At 40.4% G+C, this 16597-nt stretch overlaps 1 protein-coding gene across 2 annotated transcripts in view; it reads left to right on the top strand.

The window, feature by feature from the left end:
• Positions 1–16597, top strand: part of ntn1a (netrin 1a) — a 53679-nt gene that overhangs the window by 29210 nt on the left and 7872 nt on the right. The window contains exons 4-6 of one of the 2 annotated variants that reach the window (XM_067497455.1): positions 6044–6193; positions 8333–8386; positions 15710–15784. In XM_067497455.1, coding sequence (XP_067353556.1) covers positions 6044–6193; positions 8333–8386; positions 15710–15784 — 279 coding nt within the window. The remainder of the gene's footprint in view (positions 1–6043; positions 6194–8332; positions 8387–15709; positions 15785–16597) is intronic. The other variant, XM_067497456.1, reaches the window with a different exon arrangement.

Here is a 16597-nt window from a genome sequence, read left to right as displayed (position 1 = left end):
ACCTTCCGTGGCTTTGGGCCTATTCTCCTGTCGAGCAGGAATGCAAACAAACATTCATCAAGCCGGGACATTGTGTATCATTAACCCCTATCCTCTGCTGTGTCTAGCAGGCAAGCTAATTGTGGAGGTTCCACCTCTTTTATGTTGTACCTACATTCCTACTCATGTGTCCAAGACGTGATTCTTTCAGCATCCCATAACTCACACTCATGGAGGTGTGTTTGTTAGAATGAAAACATTAGAGGCCTCAAGATCCTGATGGGCATTTTTCCACAGAATTAAAAGATATATGTACTTATACAAACCTGCAAACAGTTAGCAAAATATTAATGCAGAGGATTAATGCTATTGTTAATTAAATCTGTATCACAATTCTGTGGTTTCAGCTCATTCATGTGAATATTGTTAGAATCATGGTAGAAGTAGTAATTGACTGTATTATTTGTTTCTGTACTGCAATTTTCTCTGATGATTTACATATTTTAGTGGGAGGCCTTAACCTTTAATCAGAAAACAAATTATTCAAGCCTTCTCCTGATGATAACAAACTATTTTTTTAAAATTTGTATTGCTTAAACCAATGTGTTAGCCACTGTAAAGACTTTGGAAGAAAGCACACTTTTTGTTGGCCAAGAAAAAACAAATACGTCAGCGGTTTTGTTGTATTGTTCATGTTCTGATGGAGATCAACCAAATCAAAGCAAAAAACCTGACTGAAAACCTCAGTCCACGTGATGATAAAATGCTTTTTAACCAGAAACATTCTCTCTGCAGTCAGACAGTCAGTCACCTGTTGCCACTGGTGTGGAAATATGTAATCATACAACGATTGGGACTAATTTTATGTTAGGAAACTTTGGATAAATGAGTCATGAAGTTACAGTTAAAACAGAAAACCAAAAGCTGTGAAACAAATGCACCTGATATGGACTTTTGGCATCTGACGTAAACTAATTATGTACGGTCTATGTGCATCTGGATATGTGGGGCCGGCTCTATATTTTATGCCTGGGCAAAGCTTTTTGATAACTCGCGCTACTGGTTTGGAGCCTGACAGGAACCCGTCCTCCTTCATCTTCATCTGTCCTCTATGCATGAATTCTTGCTCTGAACAGGCTGGTTTTCTTTCTGACTCTGCCTGCTGCATTCAGCCTCACCTATATTGTAACATTTGTTCATTTTTAATAATTGAATTTAGTGTTATAGTTATATGTTATGGTGCATGTAATAAATAATTCTCAAAGAGCTATATATATATATATATATATATATATATATATATATATATATATATATATATATATATATATATATATATATATATATATATATATAATATTGAAATCAAATAACAAATGAATGAATTAATGACATTTTTACTAAAAATGCCAGCTTCTACAATGTGAAGATGTGTTTTACAGCAAGCAATATGAATGCAATGGTCATTTGTCCATAATGATTGATGACCAAATCGACCCCCCCCCAAAAAAAAGAAAATCAAGGGATTAATCAAAAATGAGAATAGTAATTAGTTGCAGCTTAAATGATTACAACAATCACATAACACGATCTACAATAATATTATTGTTATATGATAATCACAATCCCATAGGCTCACAGCAGGAGTGCAGTCATGTCATATATTCATTACATCAGAGTCTCCAAATTAGTAAATACTAAATCATCACAGTCACATTCTCTGCTGCCTGTCACCAAACCGAAGTATAAACACATTTGATCATCATTTATAAAATTGTCAGCTAACCCAAACGGTTTTGTTTAATTTAATCCATGATATTTGCCAGAGTTTATGCACTACCCACCTCTCCCAGCCCTGTGTAACTCTAAGCAAACACTGTCCAAGTTTCTCTGAGGTGTTTAGTTACATCAAAACAGACTTACAATAAAGGATCCGTGGTAATTACCCCAAGCTGACAAATGATATGAAGCATGAACTGTTTCTTTTGCCAATTAAAACATTTTTTGTAAACTATATTTGGAAAGTTACAGCTGAAGACTTTATGCGTGTCACTGTATTACATGCTCTCTTTCTCTCTGTTGATGAAATTAAAGTTACAACACATAACTTTTTTCCTTTTTCCCTGCGTCAAACACCTTTACATGCTGTCAAAGTCTTGCCCTGCCAAATTGTCCCAGGTTCACCACATCATAACTCAAGATAATTCAATGAAACTCAAACCGCAGAACAAATTTCTGTCCGCTCCTCAAGCAGCACGAGCGCTGCACCGAAGTGACAGCAATTAAGAGGTTTGGTTATTTATTGAGCTCAAAGAGAGATCCTTTTGCTGCGTGGCTGTTGGAAGAGAAGGAGCAGCGCAGGAGCACAGGCAGGTCGAGGAGCACAAGAGTTTGCTTTCATATGGGTAATTAAATCCTCTCCGAAAGCAGCTCATTTCCATAGGAGGCCGTTACGAGTACAGGACTGCAGTAGCTGATTCACTGCAGATCGGATCCTGCCGGTTGCTACTTTTAAACGCCAAAATTTAAAACTCCAACGGTTTGAATTGGTCTCAAATAGCGTTTGTTTTTAACTTTAACTGTTTGAAACCATTGAGCAAAATGCAGTGGGCATATGTGACATAGAAAAGAGATGAGTTTCAAAAAGACAGTGAGATGCAGCACTGTGGGTGGCCTTCAAACACCTCCGACATATATTTGAGATTACAGACGTCACTCCACAGTGACAGCTCTGTGTAGAATTTAATCAGCGGCTTGTGATCCCAGCATGTCACCTTGTGCACTTGGTTCTGTGACTGATAGATAGAATTCAGGCTTTCACATTTGAATACGAGCATCAACCATCATATAATTTCATCTGTCAGCGGGATGATGAGGAACATACTTTGCATACAGAGGAGAATCAGGCTTTGATTGAGGGATGGTCTGTTTCCCTCAAAATAACATGCTAAAAAACCTCCTTTCCTCTCCTCACCATATGTCTTCTATTGACACAGTCAGGGTTTTTATCAACCACATGTTAAATGCTTGGGATTTGAAAAATATTGTTTTTCATGACTTCATTTTTAGCGTTGGGTTTCCACTGGGTGCGCTGATATCAGTGTGTTTTCAATTACAACAATATACATGTGCAGTGTTGTGCATCAAACATCCTTCACAAATAGAAGCTCAAGTCCAACATTTTAGCTGCTCATGTCCAACATTTTTGCTGCTCTTGCTGGCCAAAAGCATGACTGTTTAGGCCACTGCACCCTGTTATTCTCATCCATAAAACTTTACAACACAAAATGCGAGACACACCCACTGTTAGATAAACACGCCATTTAGAAAGCTGTTAATGTATAGTGCAACAACCCTAAATCGCTGTCTCTTTCTGCTGTCCAAGTGGAGGAGCAGACACCTAATTATAATAGAACACAGACTTGGTTAGCTTGGCTTTACTCCAGGCCCAACAAATTATTCTTATTGGCACAGAGTGCACAAACCAAATGGGGGGAGCAGAGTTCAGACTTCAAACACCAGCTTTATGGTAAACCATTGGCAGAGTTCAAAATTCTCACATTGTGCGATCTCAGACACAGATTCGGCTGCCTGCCTTTGAAAAAGCCTCCCAGTCTCTCCATTAACCAGGAATCTTTTTCTCAGCACCAAAAGCTTCTTAGTTTTAGGACTCCTGACATTTATACTGGGCTAATCCCTTAGATCCAGATCTATGTTGCAAGGAAATCCATCTTATTTACACATCTACACTTCTTATCATAAACTTCTGTCAGTTTTCCTCGCTGGACCTGTTGCCTCCTGTTGCCTCTTGCTCTATTGTCCCCATATCTCCCTGGGCCATCTGGAGTAGCCATGAAACTAAGCACACAGGCACTTAACCATTAAGTGGACAGACACTTAAAACAGAAACTCTCACTCACACCCCCAGTAAACCAATACTTGAGCCAGTAGGTGAGTCATCCAGCCAGAGGGTCAATCAGTTTGTCATCTAGATGGACAGTCAGCTAATCAGTCATCCTTCAAGTCAATGAGGAGGACCAACGGCAGAGGAGGAGAAGGAGGCTGAGTGGTTCCCACCTGCAGACCATGTGCTGTGCACCTTGATTTACTGGCAGGCTTAGGGCTTCAAACTGTGGTCGAACAGATGCTCTTAAAAATATAACCTGAGCTTTCTGAAGCTCCCACCACAAAATGCACTTTGCCCTCCCGTGCCTCCTTCTTCCCTGACATACTCCTAAATTTACAGGCCTGAGGACGTGGTAGACCAACCTTCATGCTGTTTACTGGGCTTCCTGAGACTGTGTGTGCGTGTGTGTGTGTGCCAGTCCTCCCACTAACCTAGACACAACTTAGCGGCAATGAAAGCAAAGACAGATTGGTCTGATAAAGGCACTAATAGATACACAAACCCACTTTCAGGCTTCCTGATAAGGCCAGTGAACAACACAAGCACACACACCTACACACACATACACACAGACACACACAGAGTGAGGAGAGATTAGAGTAGCAACAGAAGCTGAATCACAGGAAACAAGCAATAGAGATAAAAGCTAAAGAGAGTGTGATAGTAAGGTGAGAGGCGGCCTGCTGAAATGCACTGCCTCCTACAGAATGATGGACTTCAGCCAGAGGACAGTTGTCCGTTTGTGCTTCCGTCTCACAAAATAACAAATACGGTAAAAAGGCTGTGGCCAGTTTTAAGGAGGACAGATACCATATTACATTACAGACTTACAGAAGTCTTTTCCCCAGGGCCTGCCATAGTATGGATCCTGTAGAGAGCTTGTCTCTCAAACAGGCTGATTGAATAACAACTGTATCAGTGCTCCAGGCAAAATTAAAGGAACAGAACAAGTACACATGCAAAATAACTGATGAAGATAAGTGAACTTCACCCAGAAACAATAATCATATAAAACCTGCGTAGTCTTATTATAATATTTAATCCCTTAAATGAATGAATGAATGAACTGAGTTTCGACTTGACACATTTTCAACACAGTTGGTGTAAATGAGCACATTGCTTTGAAGCATTTTTATTTTTTTTTTACTGTGTGCTGAAGAGTCTGTGTGGTTAAAAACAAAACAGACCAAACCACTAACTTGCCCCCAACAGAAAATGCTATACTTTTGGGCTGAGGAATCTAGTGGTGAGAGTTTGATTACAAACAGCGTTTTTTTTTTTTGGAGTAAAATAGTAAAAATGGTGACTCTGCTGTGGATTACACTATCAAACTGTGCTGTATGGACTGTGAGGAAGACTGTTCATTTAATCACCTCTCTCTGCCAGAATCGCTGCTATTTATATCCAGAAACAGATAAAAAGAAACAACTCTCAGACAACTCACAATTCCACAACGATTTTAAACATGACAGGAGTCTGGCTGTGAAATGCATTAAGTGCTTGGATTGGGTTGAGCAATTGGCAAAATGATTACATTCCTGTAGCATATGTGTTTAATAGACCCCCCCAGTTGAGGGAGGAAATGTGACAAACATTTTGGGCTCACATTCAAAGCCCGGCATTCATCAGAAACAGGCAATTAGGATTATCCTCCATTATTTTATCATTTGGTAAACATGCACAGCCCTGTCTCTTTACCTCACTTGTACAGCTGCAGCGCTACAGTCACTTGCTGGGACACACACAAACCCAGGATTCAAGATGGTACTGTGCATTTGAAGCTTTTAATTATGATCGATGTAACGACCTACATATTGATTTGCTAATTAGCAGCTAAAATGCCAAGAAAATGTCTACAGACAAGGGGATGTGTTGCCCTTTCCGTCATGACACTACACTCTCTTGCGAATAAGTGTTGTGTTGGCCTGTCTCTCTGTGCACGCCCCTGCCTGTCTCTCACCCACCCTATTATTGTTGCCATCACTGCTGTCAATGCTGCTCTCTGCACTCTCTATAGGTAGTATTTGTTTGTATCTCCCCACGTGTGTGTGTGTCTGTGTGTGAGCATGTGTGTGTGTGTGTGTGTGTGTGTGTGTGTGTGTGTGTGTGAGAGAGACCACTCACTTTGCCTCACTTTCTTCCTCTGTTTCCTCACAGCATGTGATTGCCATCCCGTGGGTGCTGCTGGCAAAACCTGTAACCAAACCACAGGACAATGTCCCTGTAAAGACGGCGTGACTGGTATCACGTGCAACCGCTGTGCTAAAGGCTACCAGCAGAGCCGCTCGCCCATTGCCCCCTGCATAAGTACGTGGAACCAGTCTTTACCACACACTGTCGGACAGTCAGGCCACTGCACACATTTGAGGGCATAATCTGTGATGACACACATACTTATGAGTATATTCAGCATCAAACCCAATAAAACCAACACATAATGAAGAACAGGACACACCCAAACACACACTGTAACTGTAAGTGCTCCTACACTAAATCCTCTCATCCTTGTCTTCAGACAAGTGTTTAGTGGCCAACCATTGGTTTTCTGACCAGTAAATCTCTTAGCTTAAATAAACACACCATTAAGGGAAACCTCAAGGTTATGGCAGCACAGCCCTCCCGGCATGTCGGTCTCCATAAATCTGACTACAGGTCCAGAGCTGTTAACAACGGCATCGTCACATGAAGAAAATTTGGGTTTAAAATCAGTGTTGGTCTCAGTATCTCATCTCTGAGGGAAACTGTGACCTCGCACTTGAAGGTTTAAAGCCCCCTAATTTATAGCAATGATTTATGGAAATGAATTGGCTTTTTGGTTTCAGACAATAAACTGTAATTGGGGCTTTTGTCATTGTACTAGGATGCTAATAAGGAATTACATTTTTATGAGGAATACATACATCTCCCTATGGATAAGTATGGAAGGGGTCCAAAAAAGGGATAGATTAAGTCAACTTATCTGATAGCTTTTAATTCCTGAAAATGTCAAGTCAGAGCTGAGGTGCCAAACATGTAGGGATCCCTCTGATCCCTCTCAGATGATCACTATCAGAGATTATTTAAGGTGGCTGAATATTGATGGCAGATTGCTAATCATCAACAGCATGAAAGACGGGACCTCTGGGCTTTAGGCGCCATTGTTTTGACAGTGATTGTTTTTCTTGTCATTATATAGAGCAATTTATCAGGGGAGGAGGCCTTGTTATGTCCACAAGTCAACAACAGACGTAAACATCATTCCACTGATTCTGATTTATGTAGCACAAAAGACATAAATATTGTGTACATTGATTAGGAAAGAAGCCGGTTTCCTCAGTCCCAGAAGAGAAAATCTCATTTTACCTGATCAAAAGACTTGATCGTCTCTTTCTTCCCTCATACACAAACCTTTCCCTTTTGCACAATTGAAACCACTACTGTTGTACACCTCTTCTTCCACCTTTCTTTGCATGTGTCTTTGATAAATTCCCCACACCCACCCCCCACTGCTATAGTATCTAGTTTCAGAGGAGCCCCTTTTATATCCTTATGGCCACAGTCACAAAAAGGCATTCTGTGTGTTTTATCTTTATCTTCTGTTGCCATCCTGCCCCTTTGGTGATAAGGGGACCATTCTTCATGTGTGGTTTCTCTAAGTGGCAACTTCCTACCCACTTGTGAATACAACAGAGAGTATGAAGGGGGACTGAGAGGATCAAGTCTTTGGACACCCTCTAGTGTAGTTTGCCAGAGCAGCGGGGTGCAAGGGAGAAGGATAATACAGAGAAAAAAAAAATTACACACCGAGGAAATTTAACAACACTTACTATGAGTCAAAGTAAAAATATTCATAGACCAACAGTGTTGCTTTTTTTTCATCTAGGTTTTTCTTCTTAATTTTACTGACACAATGAAAGCCTTGCACAGCAGAAAAAATTACTGCCCTAGTCTGCTTTTTCATCCCCTTGGACCTTGTTGCTGGTCAGATATAGTTATAAATAAAGTTGTGGATAAAGGTAATTGAGGTATTTTAGTAAGGTAACATATTTAAGGTATTTGAGGAGGTTCTCTGTACAGAATGAAACCAGTAACGTTGGGATTAGTGTACATAGTCAGTCTCTTCAATACATTCTGGGTTTTGGGGCACGATTTAATTAGATATATCTTGGTGTGAGTAAAAGCCAATACTCAGCCAATACCTGTTACTAAGGCATTTAGTAGGTTTGCAGAACCATACAGTTAAAAAAGCTTGTGTGTTCAAAGGAGAATCAGTCAAGCAGCTCATGGCTATTGCACTGATGTTTTATATATGTTTTAATTGTTTGACCTAAACAGTTCGATGTTAAATATGAACATTCACATACCAAACCAGCATGTGCGCACACATAAACATACACATGAAGAGCATAGATGCCTATTAGAACAAAACTGAAATCTTTCTTTGTTTTCTGTTTTCTCCGAGAGTAGAGATTCCAATTGCGCCTCCTACAACGCCACCCAGCAGCCCCGAGGAGCCATCAGGTGAGTACAGTTTATGTATCTACAGTATACTCTGAAAAACATCAGCAGATCCGTGAGGGACACGTGATGTTGTAGACACACTGTATATATAAATAACTCACCACAATATTTCCAAAAATATATGAAAAAACAGACTGCAGCATAAATTGGAACCCTCTCGCCTTCCCCCTCCTTATTAGGCGTTCATGAATATTAAATCTATTAGCAGCTGCTCTGGGATGTGCCTTCTTTAATCTCTCACACTTTCACAATTAATCAGTCTAACTGTGGCACAGTGGGGTGTTGGTTTGGTGTGCAGCAACATTATAAATGGTGAACTTCCTTATTTACTCAGTATACAATTGCACTGATCATAGTGATTTGAGGTACCTGTAGTATAAGCCGAATAAGTTCGGCTTTTTGTCTTTGGGCCTTGTGGATGAAAAGTTGAGTCATTTGGCTCACATCATGTTTACACTGTCTCACCCATGAAGTTGCAGGGGGCTCAAGGTATGTGAGCGTGTGTGTGAAGCTTCTGCAGCTGTTGTTGGACCCTCTGAGGTCCCCAAAGCTAGACGACCTCGATTGATAGCATAGTCAGCATATAGCTGGTCCCCAAAACCTCCTTCACCTCTTTTCTTTTTGCTTTCTCTCTCCTTTCGCCCTCCTCCACCTCCTTAGTCTCCCTCTGTTTCACGCTTTGTCTTCACATAACACTGTGGGTGGTGCTGAGCCAGGATATCTGGAGTTTCTCTGGGCCCCCTTCCGAGGAATCTGTCCACTTTCGGAGTGAAGGAAATTTCCTTTACCTCACTGAGGGATCACTGAATGAGTGAGAGGGGCACCCACAGTCCGTTATCAACTGAAATGAATTCACATATTGGATGGGCATAATAATTAATTTTCTTTTTCAGTATTTCAACAGTAAAAGATAAAAAATGCATTTATGATTTTATTTTCCCTAGATAAAACCTACCTGCAGACAGCAGTAAGTACAGGAAACGATTTGTTTCCTGCAGCTGTTTTGGATGCTACATCCTTTGATTTATCCATGTCATTGAAATAATGTAAACACAATCTGAAGGGCAATGTATAATGACTGCTACAGTGAAGCTATAGATAATTTAATCATGGCTAAGAGTTCTGGGAATCCCCTCTCACATGTATAACGGGCACAGGGCTGTTCAGGCCAGAGAGACTGAGGGAAAGCAGATTGCAGGGTGGAGCGAGTTGATGGACGTCCTGCATTGGTCATGTCAGAACCGTGACGAGCAAAGTGTCCCGCTGGACCACCCGGTCTTTGGGCCCAGAGGATGCATATATTACCCTCTGAGCCTCGTCAGAAGGTCACAGAACAAATCCACCTCTGCTTGGCCTGGTATTCAAACAGCTATGATATCATGTAATACGTGACTGCAAACAGATGTGGTTGATTTTATCAGAGCCTTGAACAATATTTTCCGCCTCTGTCCAGCAAAAATACCTGCACCAAATTATATTATTGCAATACTTATTTTTTATAATTATTATTATCATTATTATTAGCAGTATATTAGTACATTATACAACATTATTAATTGAGGAAATAGAACAAAAAACAAACTGTTTTAGAAGCAAAGCAGTTTTAGATTAAAGTTAATATATAGGAAGTGGAGAAAGAATCATTAACTTGAGAAAATGATGAGAATGAATTACAAGAAGAACACGAAGGAAATAGAAATACCACAAAATAGAAATTTAAAAAACGTGGAAAAAAGAAGTTGATAAAGAGATAAGAAAGCATTCAGTGATCCATGAAGAAATGCTGAGATAAATTGTAGAAATAAATGTCAAAAAGGCCAAATGTGTGCTGCTGACTGCGTGATAGTAAAGGGTGGTGGGCTGACAGCTGTAAGGCAGGTGCCTCATTGAGCCTCAATCAAACAAGAGGGAAGCTGCCTTTTTTGGTTGCGGTAGCGGGGGTGACATGGTGAATAGAGGGTGTGAGGGAAAATGGAGTGGTTATTAATTTGTCTCCTGCAGCAAGGCTCTCCCCCTCTCGACCACACTGATGCCAGGAATGCATGGAGAATACCTCCGATGGTGTGGCTCAGACAAAACACACATTGTGCTGGTAGGTCACGGATGGTGTGGGTCGCCACTCCCACGGGTCATGACAGAGACGTCTGCACAGGAACGAAATGTGGAGGAGATTAACCGTTGATGACCCTGTGATGGCTACACAGGATACACAGGATGTGAAAGTAACTGATGATGATGAGGAGTAGGAGAATTGGAGTGACGATGATGAGGCTCATAAGGGTGACGAAGTTCAGTCATATGTGTGTGTGTGTGTGTGTGTTGTTTAAGGCTGGAAGTGATCGGAATCTGTGGCAAATCCCTCCTTGGATCTTTTGGACATGAGTCTCACTCCACACAACGTGTTTGGTACTCAGCAACTCCACCGCATTTTACAGTCATGTCAACATGGGATCCTATTACCCCGCTTAACTGTATGAGAGAGTGAGAGAAGAAATGTTTAGCAATAAGCAGGGCAAAAATAGAACAGCACAGTATCAAATTCTCATTATAAATATAAATCTTTAGCATGGAGTTTAGTTTTTTACTTCTGTGCTGTATTTCAGTGACATGAAAACCTTGGCAGGATTATTTCCTCTAGCTCAGTGCTTTGGATGATAACCAATAGGAGTCCCCACTGACTCATCATACACTCATCAGTTACAGTAACAGATGATCACCCAACTGATTGGACCTGATTGCACAATGTCCCAAGAGCAAAAGTAAAATCATGGAATCAGGTCAACAACTCTAACAGCCTCCTTACAGGCAATTGCCTGTTGGAAAAAAAAAAAATCTTTTACCTTCTGACAATAAAATGAGAGAAGCAGTGGTAGTGGTGGTTTGGGGGGCGGTCCTTCTCTTTCTGTCTTCCTTTCTCTTTCTGTTTTTGCTGGACAGGATCCAAACTCACAGCTCTAGTGTGAGCAGCCCAGCGCAAAGCAGAGGAGAACAAAGGCAGGGCAGCACACTGGGCTCCATAATCTAATTACATGCTTTATTTAATGCAATTTGTTTCCCAATCACTCTGTTTGAGGGGGAAAGCCCTCCTCCCACACTGTCATTTACACCTACTTGTCTCACTGCTCTGATACCTCTGATACCACTCAGCCTCGGTGGCCATGTTCACACCGAGTATCCTTTATCTAAACACATCCAGAGTGTGTCTAGATCTTGTTGATACATCACTGCTCACACCTGGATTTGACTCATGAGACCTCATCATATCAGATCTCACCTGCCCCGGTGCACGTGATTTTATCTGTGCAGAATAAAAAAATCTGTGTTTCTACTCATTTTTACTGACATTTGTTATTTTGAATCCTGGATTCTCAACATTTTTCATCGATGTTTTAAAAAAGTTAATAATTGCAATTCAGTGCCTCACACTCAACAACAAATCAATGCACAGATACAGTACCACATCACTGTGCAAAGGTTTATCACATTCAGAAACAATTTTTCAATTTTTTACTCTTACTGGCAACAATTTTATCTTTCATCCAGATAATGTGAGCTAAATGGTAAAAAGCAATCCAGCAGGATTTAGCGATTATGTCCATTTGAGTTCCAATTTACTTAAATAGTAGCTTACTTAATAATTTTACTACTTGTACTCTAGTAGTGTTTAGATTGTATTGTTACCTTTACTTCCACTCTTCTACAGTTCACTCCAGTACATTTATTTGACAACTTTCATGTTCAGATACAGATTTTTAAAAATAGTTGGCAGTTTACAGCAAAAATGCAAAATGACTTAACTTTTTTAAAGATTACTCCAATTGTTATTGTTTCTAAAAAAAAGTAGATTTCTAAACAGAAGAAATTAAATAGTTCAATTTAAGTTCAAATTTAGTAGTTCTCATCTTGGATGTGTACTTTAATTACACTGAAGCTCTGAATTTCTACAGAAACCTTATGATGTACATATGGAACAAATCTGGGTTATTTATGCTAGCAACTTCATCAATTTTGTAAAAAATTATTATTTCAGTCAGATTGAGGTCTAGAGTAGTCTATTTCTTAGTACCTCTGATCGGTTAAAAGGGCAAGTGATTGTGTGTCACAGGAAAGGAGAAGATAAGTTCTGAAGAATATTTTCTATTAAAAAATATTTGACTAAAGTTACATTTAGTAGCTTTAAAGTGTATTCCAGACCATGGACTTTGACTTTTACCTTAGTTTGTCTTGTGTAACTTCATCTTGGATTGTGACATAATTTGAGCTTAGTGGAAGGACGGATCATAAACCTGTCCGTTTAAAATAATGATCAAATGTGTTTTTATTTTGTTTCTCTGTTCATTGCTTCGGTTTAAGTCTTGTGTCAGTAAGCTGCTATGTTCTAAATTTTGAAATTTCATTTCAATGAGTCATAAATATTTTCTTTTTTTAATTTATTCTATGTTTCCATTGAGGTCCTTTTTGCATTGTTTTTTGTTGTTGTTTTATTTTGTTTTGTTTTAAGTTTTTAAGTTATGGCATGTTTCCTTCACACAACTGATGGGTCAGTTACTAAAGCAGTTCTGGTTATACACAAGGTTATACACAGCACTGCAGTTTTTATTTTCATTTTGGGTCATTTCGACTATGTACTCTTGTACTTTTTAACTAGTTTCCATCTATGTGCATATTTCAGTTTTGGCTGTGGAACTGGAGCAGCTTGAGTAAGAAGTGTTCCAAATGAAAACGATTAGCTTAAAGGCTTGTACAGCACTTTGATAGAAGGGGCAAAGGTCCACCTCTCAGTTACACACTGCTCAGTGCTCTGAAAGGCGGGAAACAAAGCGCTGTAGTAACTACATCTACTCAGAACACCCAAAGCACATTTTAGCTCAGTGCTACCGAACTGCTCCCACTTCCCCTGCTTGTAACATGCACACAAAGGGAACATTTGTACTCATGGTAGGGGACTGCCTGGCCTTAAATGGGGATCTCGGGGTGTTCTCAGCGGGACCCGGAGCTGTGTCTCAGGGGTACACTAATGGGGAACGAAAGGCTATCAAAGGGAAGTATCATGATGGAATCAAGGGGGGTTATGAGAAAACAAAACTTCCCTTCCACAGCTCCCTCTTCCATCATTTACATGGTAATAAGGTGCAGTTCATATAGACTCCCCTGTTTCATTTACTTTGCCTATGTTTGTTACTCTATTTTCTACCGCCAGCGTCAGCTTTGTGGCCTTGCTAACACACTTGTGAGGCTACCAGCATTGGGTATTTTGGTGATTTGGTTGTGAACCTCCTCTTCTTCCCAGCCCGCTGTAAAACTTCACTCTTCTTATTTCGTAAAGTACTCCACCCACTTGCTCTCCACCAGTATCCATTTCTCCCGCCTCCTTCTTTTTTGGGGGGGTACGGGGGCATTTTTTCTTCTCATCCAGTTCCCCAGGCAACCTCATTCAAAAGGAACATAAAGGAGAGTAAAGGCATGGAGCAAAGATCTCATCACAACAATGCAGTTTGTTCATATTCAGGCCGCCTGAAAGCTCCAGTGCTGATTTCACTGCCCCGTCACTAGTACTGTCCATCCACCTATTCCTCATTCTGCCTTTGCCTCTTTTATTTGACTATTCTCGTTAAAACTTGAGGCACTGAAGCATAAAGCAAATCACGATTCTGGGTCCAATTTATGCTGGAAAAGAACTTAATGTGCAGAGAAAGGGGGAAAAGAAGATTTTTCTGTGATATGGCGTAATTTGGACTTCGTTGTAAGTGACTGGCAGTGTAACAGCACAGCATGGGGTAACTGCAGCTATGGACACCAGGGATTGCAATGGCCAGCAAACTTGACAGTGGGATATAGTGTTGCTTTTTCCCCTTCATGCTAATCTATCATAAAAACGATTGCAGACTGTACGCATATCCTCATGGATTTGTTTCTACAAGGAGCCAGTTAGTTATAATATGCAGTACACGTGTTTTCAGGCCTTGACAGAAACAGACGTTTACTTTTGAAAGATTCTATAAATTTAAAACACAAAAATTAATGGAAATGCAATACACATGGCAAATAATGTGTCCTGCATGTGTCCTTGAATGTATAAACTCGCTTGTATCATCTTGACTTAAGGAAATTGCATATGTTTTACATCTTGCATTATGTATTTGTACATGTTGGATGTTGCATTAGGGTGAATTCCTAAATATTCCCTATCCTCAACAGCACATGAAATACACATAGTTTGATCAAGGCTCCACGTGATATTGATGAGATATACAAGATTTTCCAAACAGTTTCCAGCAAATCTAAATCGTGTTTTTTTTCTGTGTGCACATACATTATCAACATACAGTCAAACGCGAGAATGCCCAGTATTCGCCTGTATTGACGTACTGACTTATCACTAGGCTTCACCATGATACATAAACCTAAATGCATGAGCATCCTTGAAGGAGAAGGCTGAGAGGTGATTTGGGTCACCCCTCTGTCTGCGTGGATGAGGTATTTATTTGTTCACGGCATTCAGAGCGAACACTTCCCCCCTTCGAAAGCGGCTCTTCTGCCTCTGCTTACTAACACTTCATGGATGGCTAATTTTTCCTTCCTGACCTCCCTTTGTGTGGCATTGACCCCCTTCACAACCCCCACCTTACACTCTCCCCTCTGTCCCCACTGCAAAAGGCTTGATGTGGTCCTCACTGGGGCCTTGAAGTGATCCCAGGCTTGTTTGTTTCAGGAGGTTGGGGGCTGAGGTGAGATTTAGAAGAAGGTGGGGGTTGAAGTGGACGCTGGGTGATTTGCACAGTCCGAGTTTTTTCCCACAAGGTGACACGGAGTGAGTGTGTAGATGGCAGCATCAATTCGTATTTCTTTGAAACTACGGCCGCTAGCGTTAACTCCATTCAGAAGCCCTAATCCTCAGATGTAGTTGGAGAGAAAAACGTCTCCATTGTGAGCAATACATACATACGTACCATTATTATGATACTGTTATTCTAGCAGTTGTCCCACACCCGTCTCATTAGACAACACACAAAACCAGAAAGAAATATTTCCATAACTAAAACAATTTCCTTGCTAAACTCTTCTGGTCCCAAAAAACACACGATGGCAGAAATAAACAAAAGTGGTGCTAAAGCAGCAGTTTCAAATTTGAATTAATTAAAACTTAAAACTTCATGTAAATTTCTATTTCATACACATTCATCTAGTATAAAGTTGAGTCATATTGAGACATGTTAAAAGTTATTCCAAATTACAGAATTATATGTCCCATTAACATTTTCTTTCATGTAAACAAAGAAACATCCTGTTGACTCCTACATGTATTTTCTCCATCTGTTGCAGACTGTGACTCCTACTGCAAGGCGTCTAAAGGCAAACTCAAAATCAACATGAAGAAATACTGCAAGAAAGATTATGGTGAGTCAACAGGCAAACACAGCTCATTTAATGACTTGGATTTCTCAGATTAGTTTTTACAGGAAAGCTTAAAATTACACTGTGATAGAGGAAACATGCATGTGAATTATTTTTTTCAACTTGGGTCTGGATAAACAGACAGTTTGTCATTCTCTCTAGATAAATAGTGCATAATAAATGTTGGAGCAATTGATTCACTGCACAGAATTTGATCCTCATGATCCTTTCTCATGTGCATATGTTTACTCTGTCTTTGCCTGCAGGGAGCTGCTATAGTTTACAGGGGAGGCATTTTACTGATGGCTTACTCTAGCTTTTTGAGGACAGATAGAAGGGATCAAACGGAATTTGGCAGATCTTTAAGAAGACAAACAGAAGGAAAGAAAGGCAAGGATAAAGATAATCCTGAGAGGGAAAGAGAGAGAGAGAGTTGTCTGAGCGCAGGCATTTAAAGAGCTGAGAAGATAGAGCAAAGGCTGTGATGGACAGTGAGAACTCTCCGGGAGATCCTCATTAAGACAGCCAACTTCCCCCACAACTGATGCATTTGTCTCTGCATTCCTCTGACCGTCTGTCCACCACACTATTCAAGGTGTGGATAAGACATATGACCTCTCCCCTCTTCTCCTCCCTCTTTCCCCTCCCCTGGTTTAAGTCCGGCTGCTGAACCGGTCAACCAAGCAGAGGCAGGATGCTTATTTTAGCAGCTTGATGGACAGATCTGGCCTTTGTTCTGCAGGGATTTGGATGAGTTGAGGGTCAGCTTATAGACACGTCCTCCTCTACCAATGCCACGAGAGGAACCTTGTTTCT

This window comes from Channa argus, chromosome 3, assembly GCF_033026475.1.
Source record: "Channa argus isolate prfri chromosome 3, Channa argus male v1.0, whole genome shotgun sequence".
Taxonomy (NCBI): domain Eukaryota; kingdom Metazoa; phylum Chordata; class Actinopteri; order Anabantiformes; family Channidae; genus Channa; species Channa argus.
Note: the sequence above shows the minus strand (reverse complement) of the source record. Positions and strands in the feature narration are given on the sequence as shown.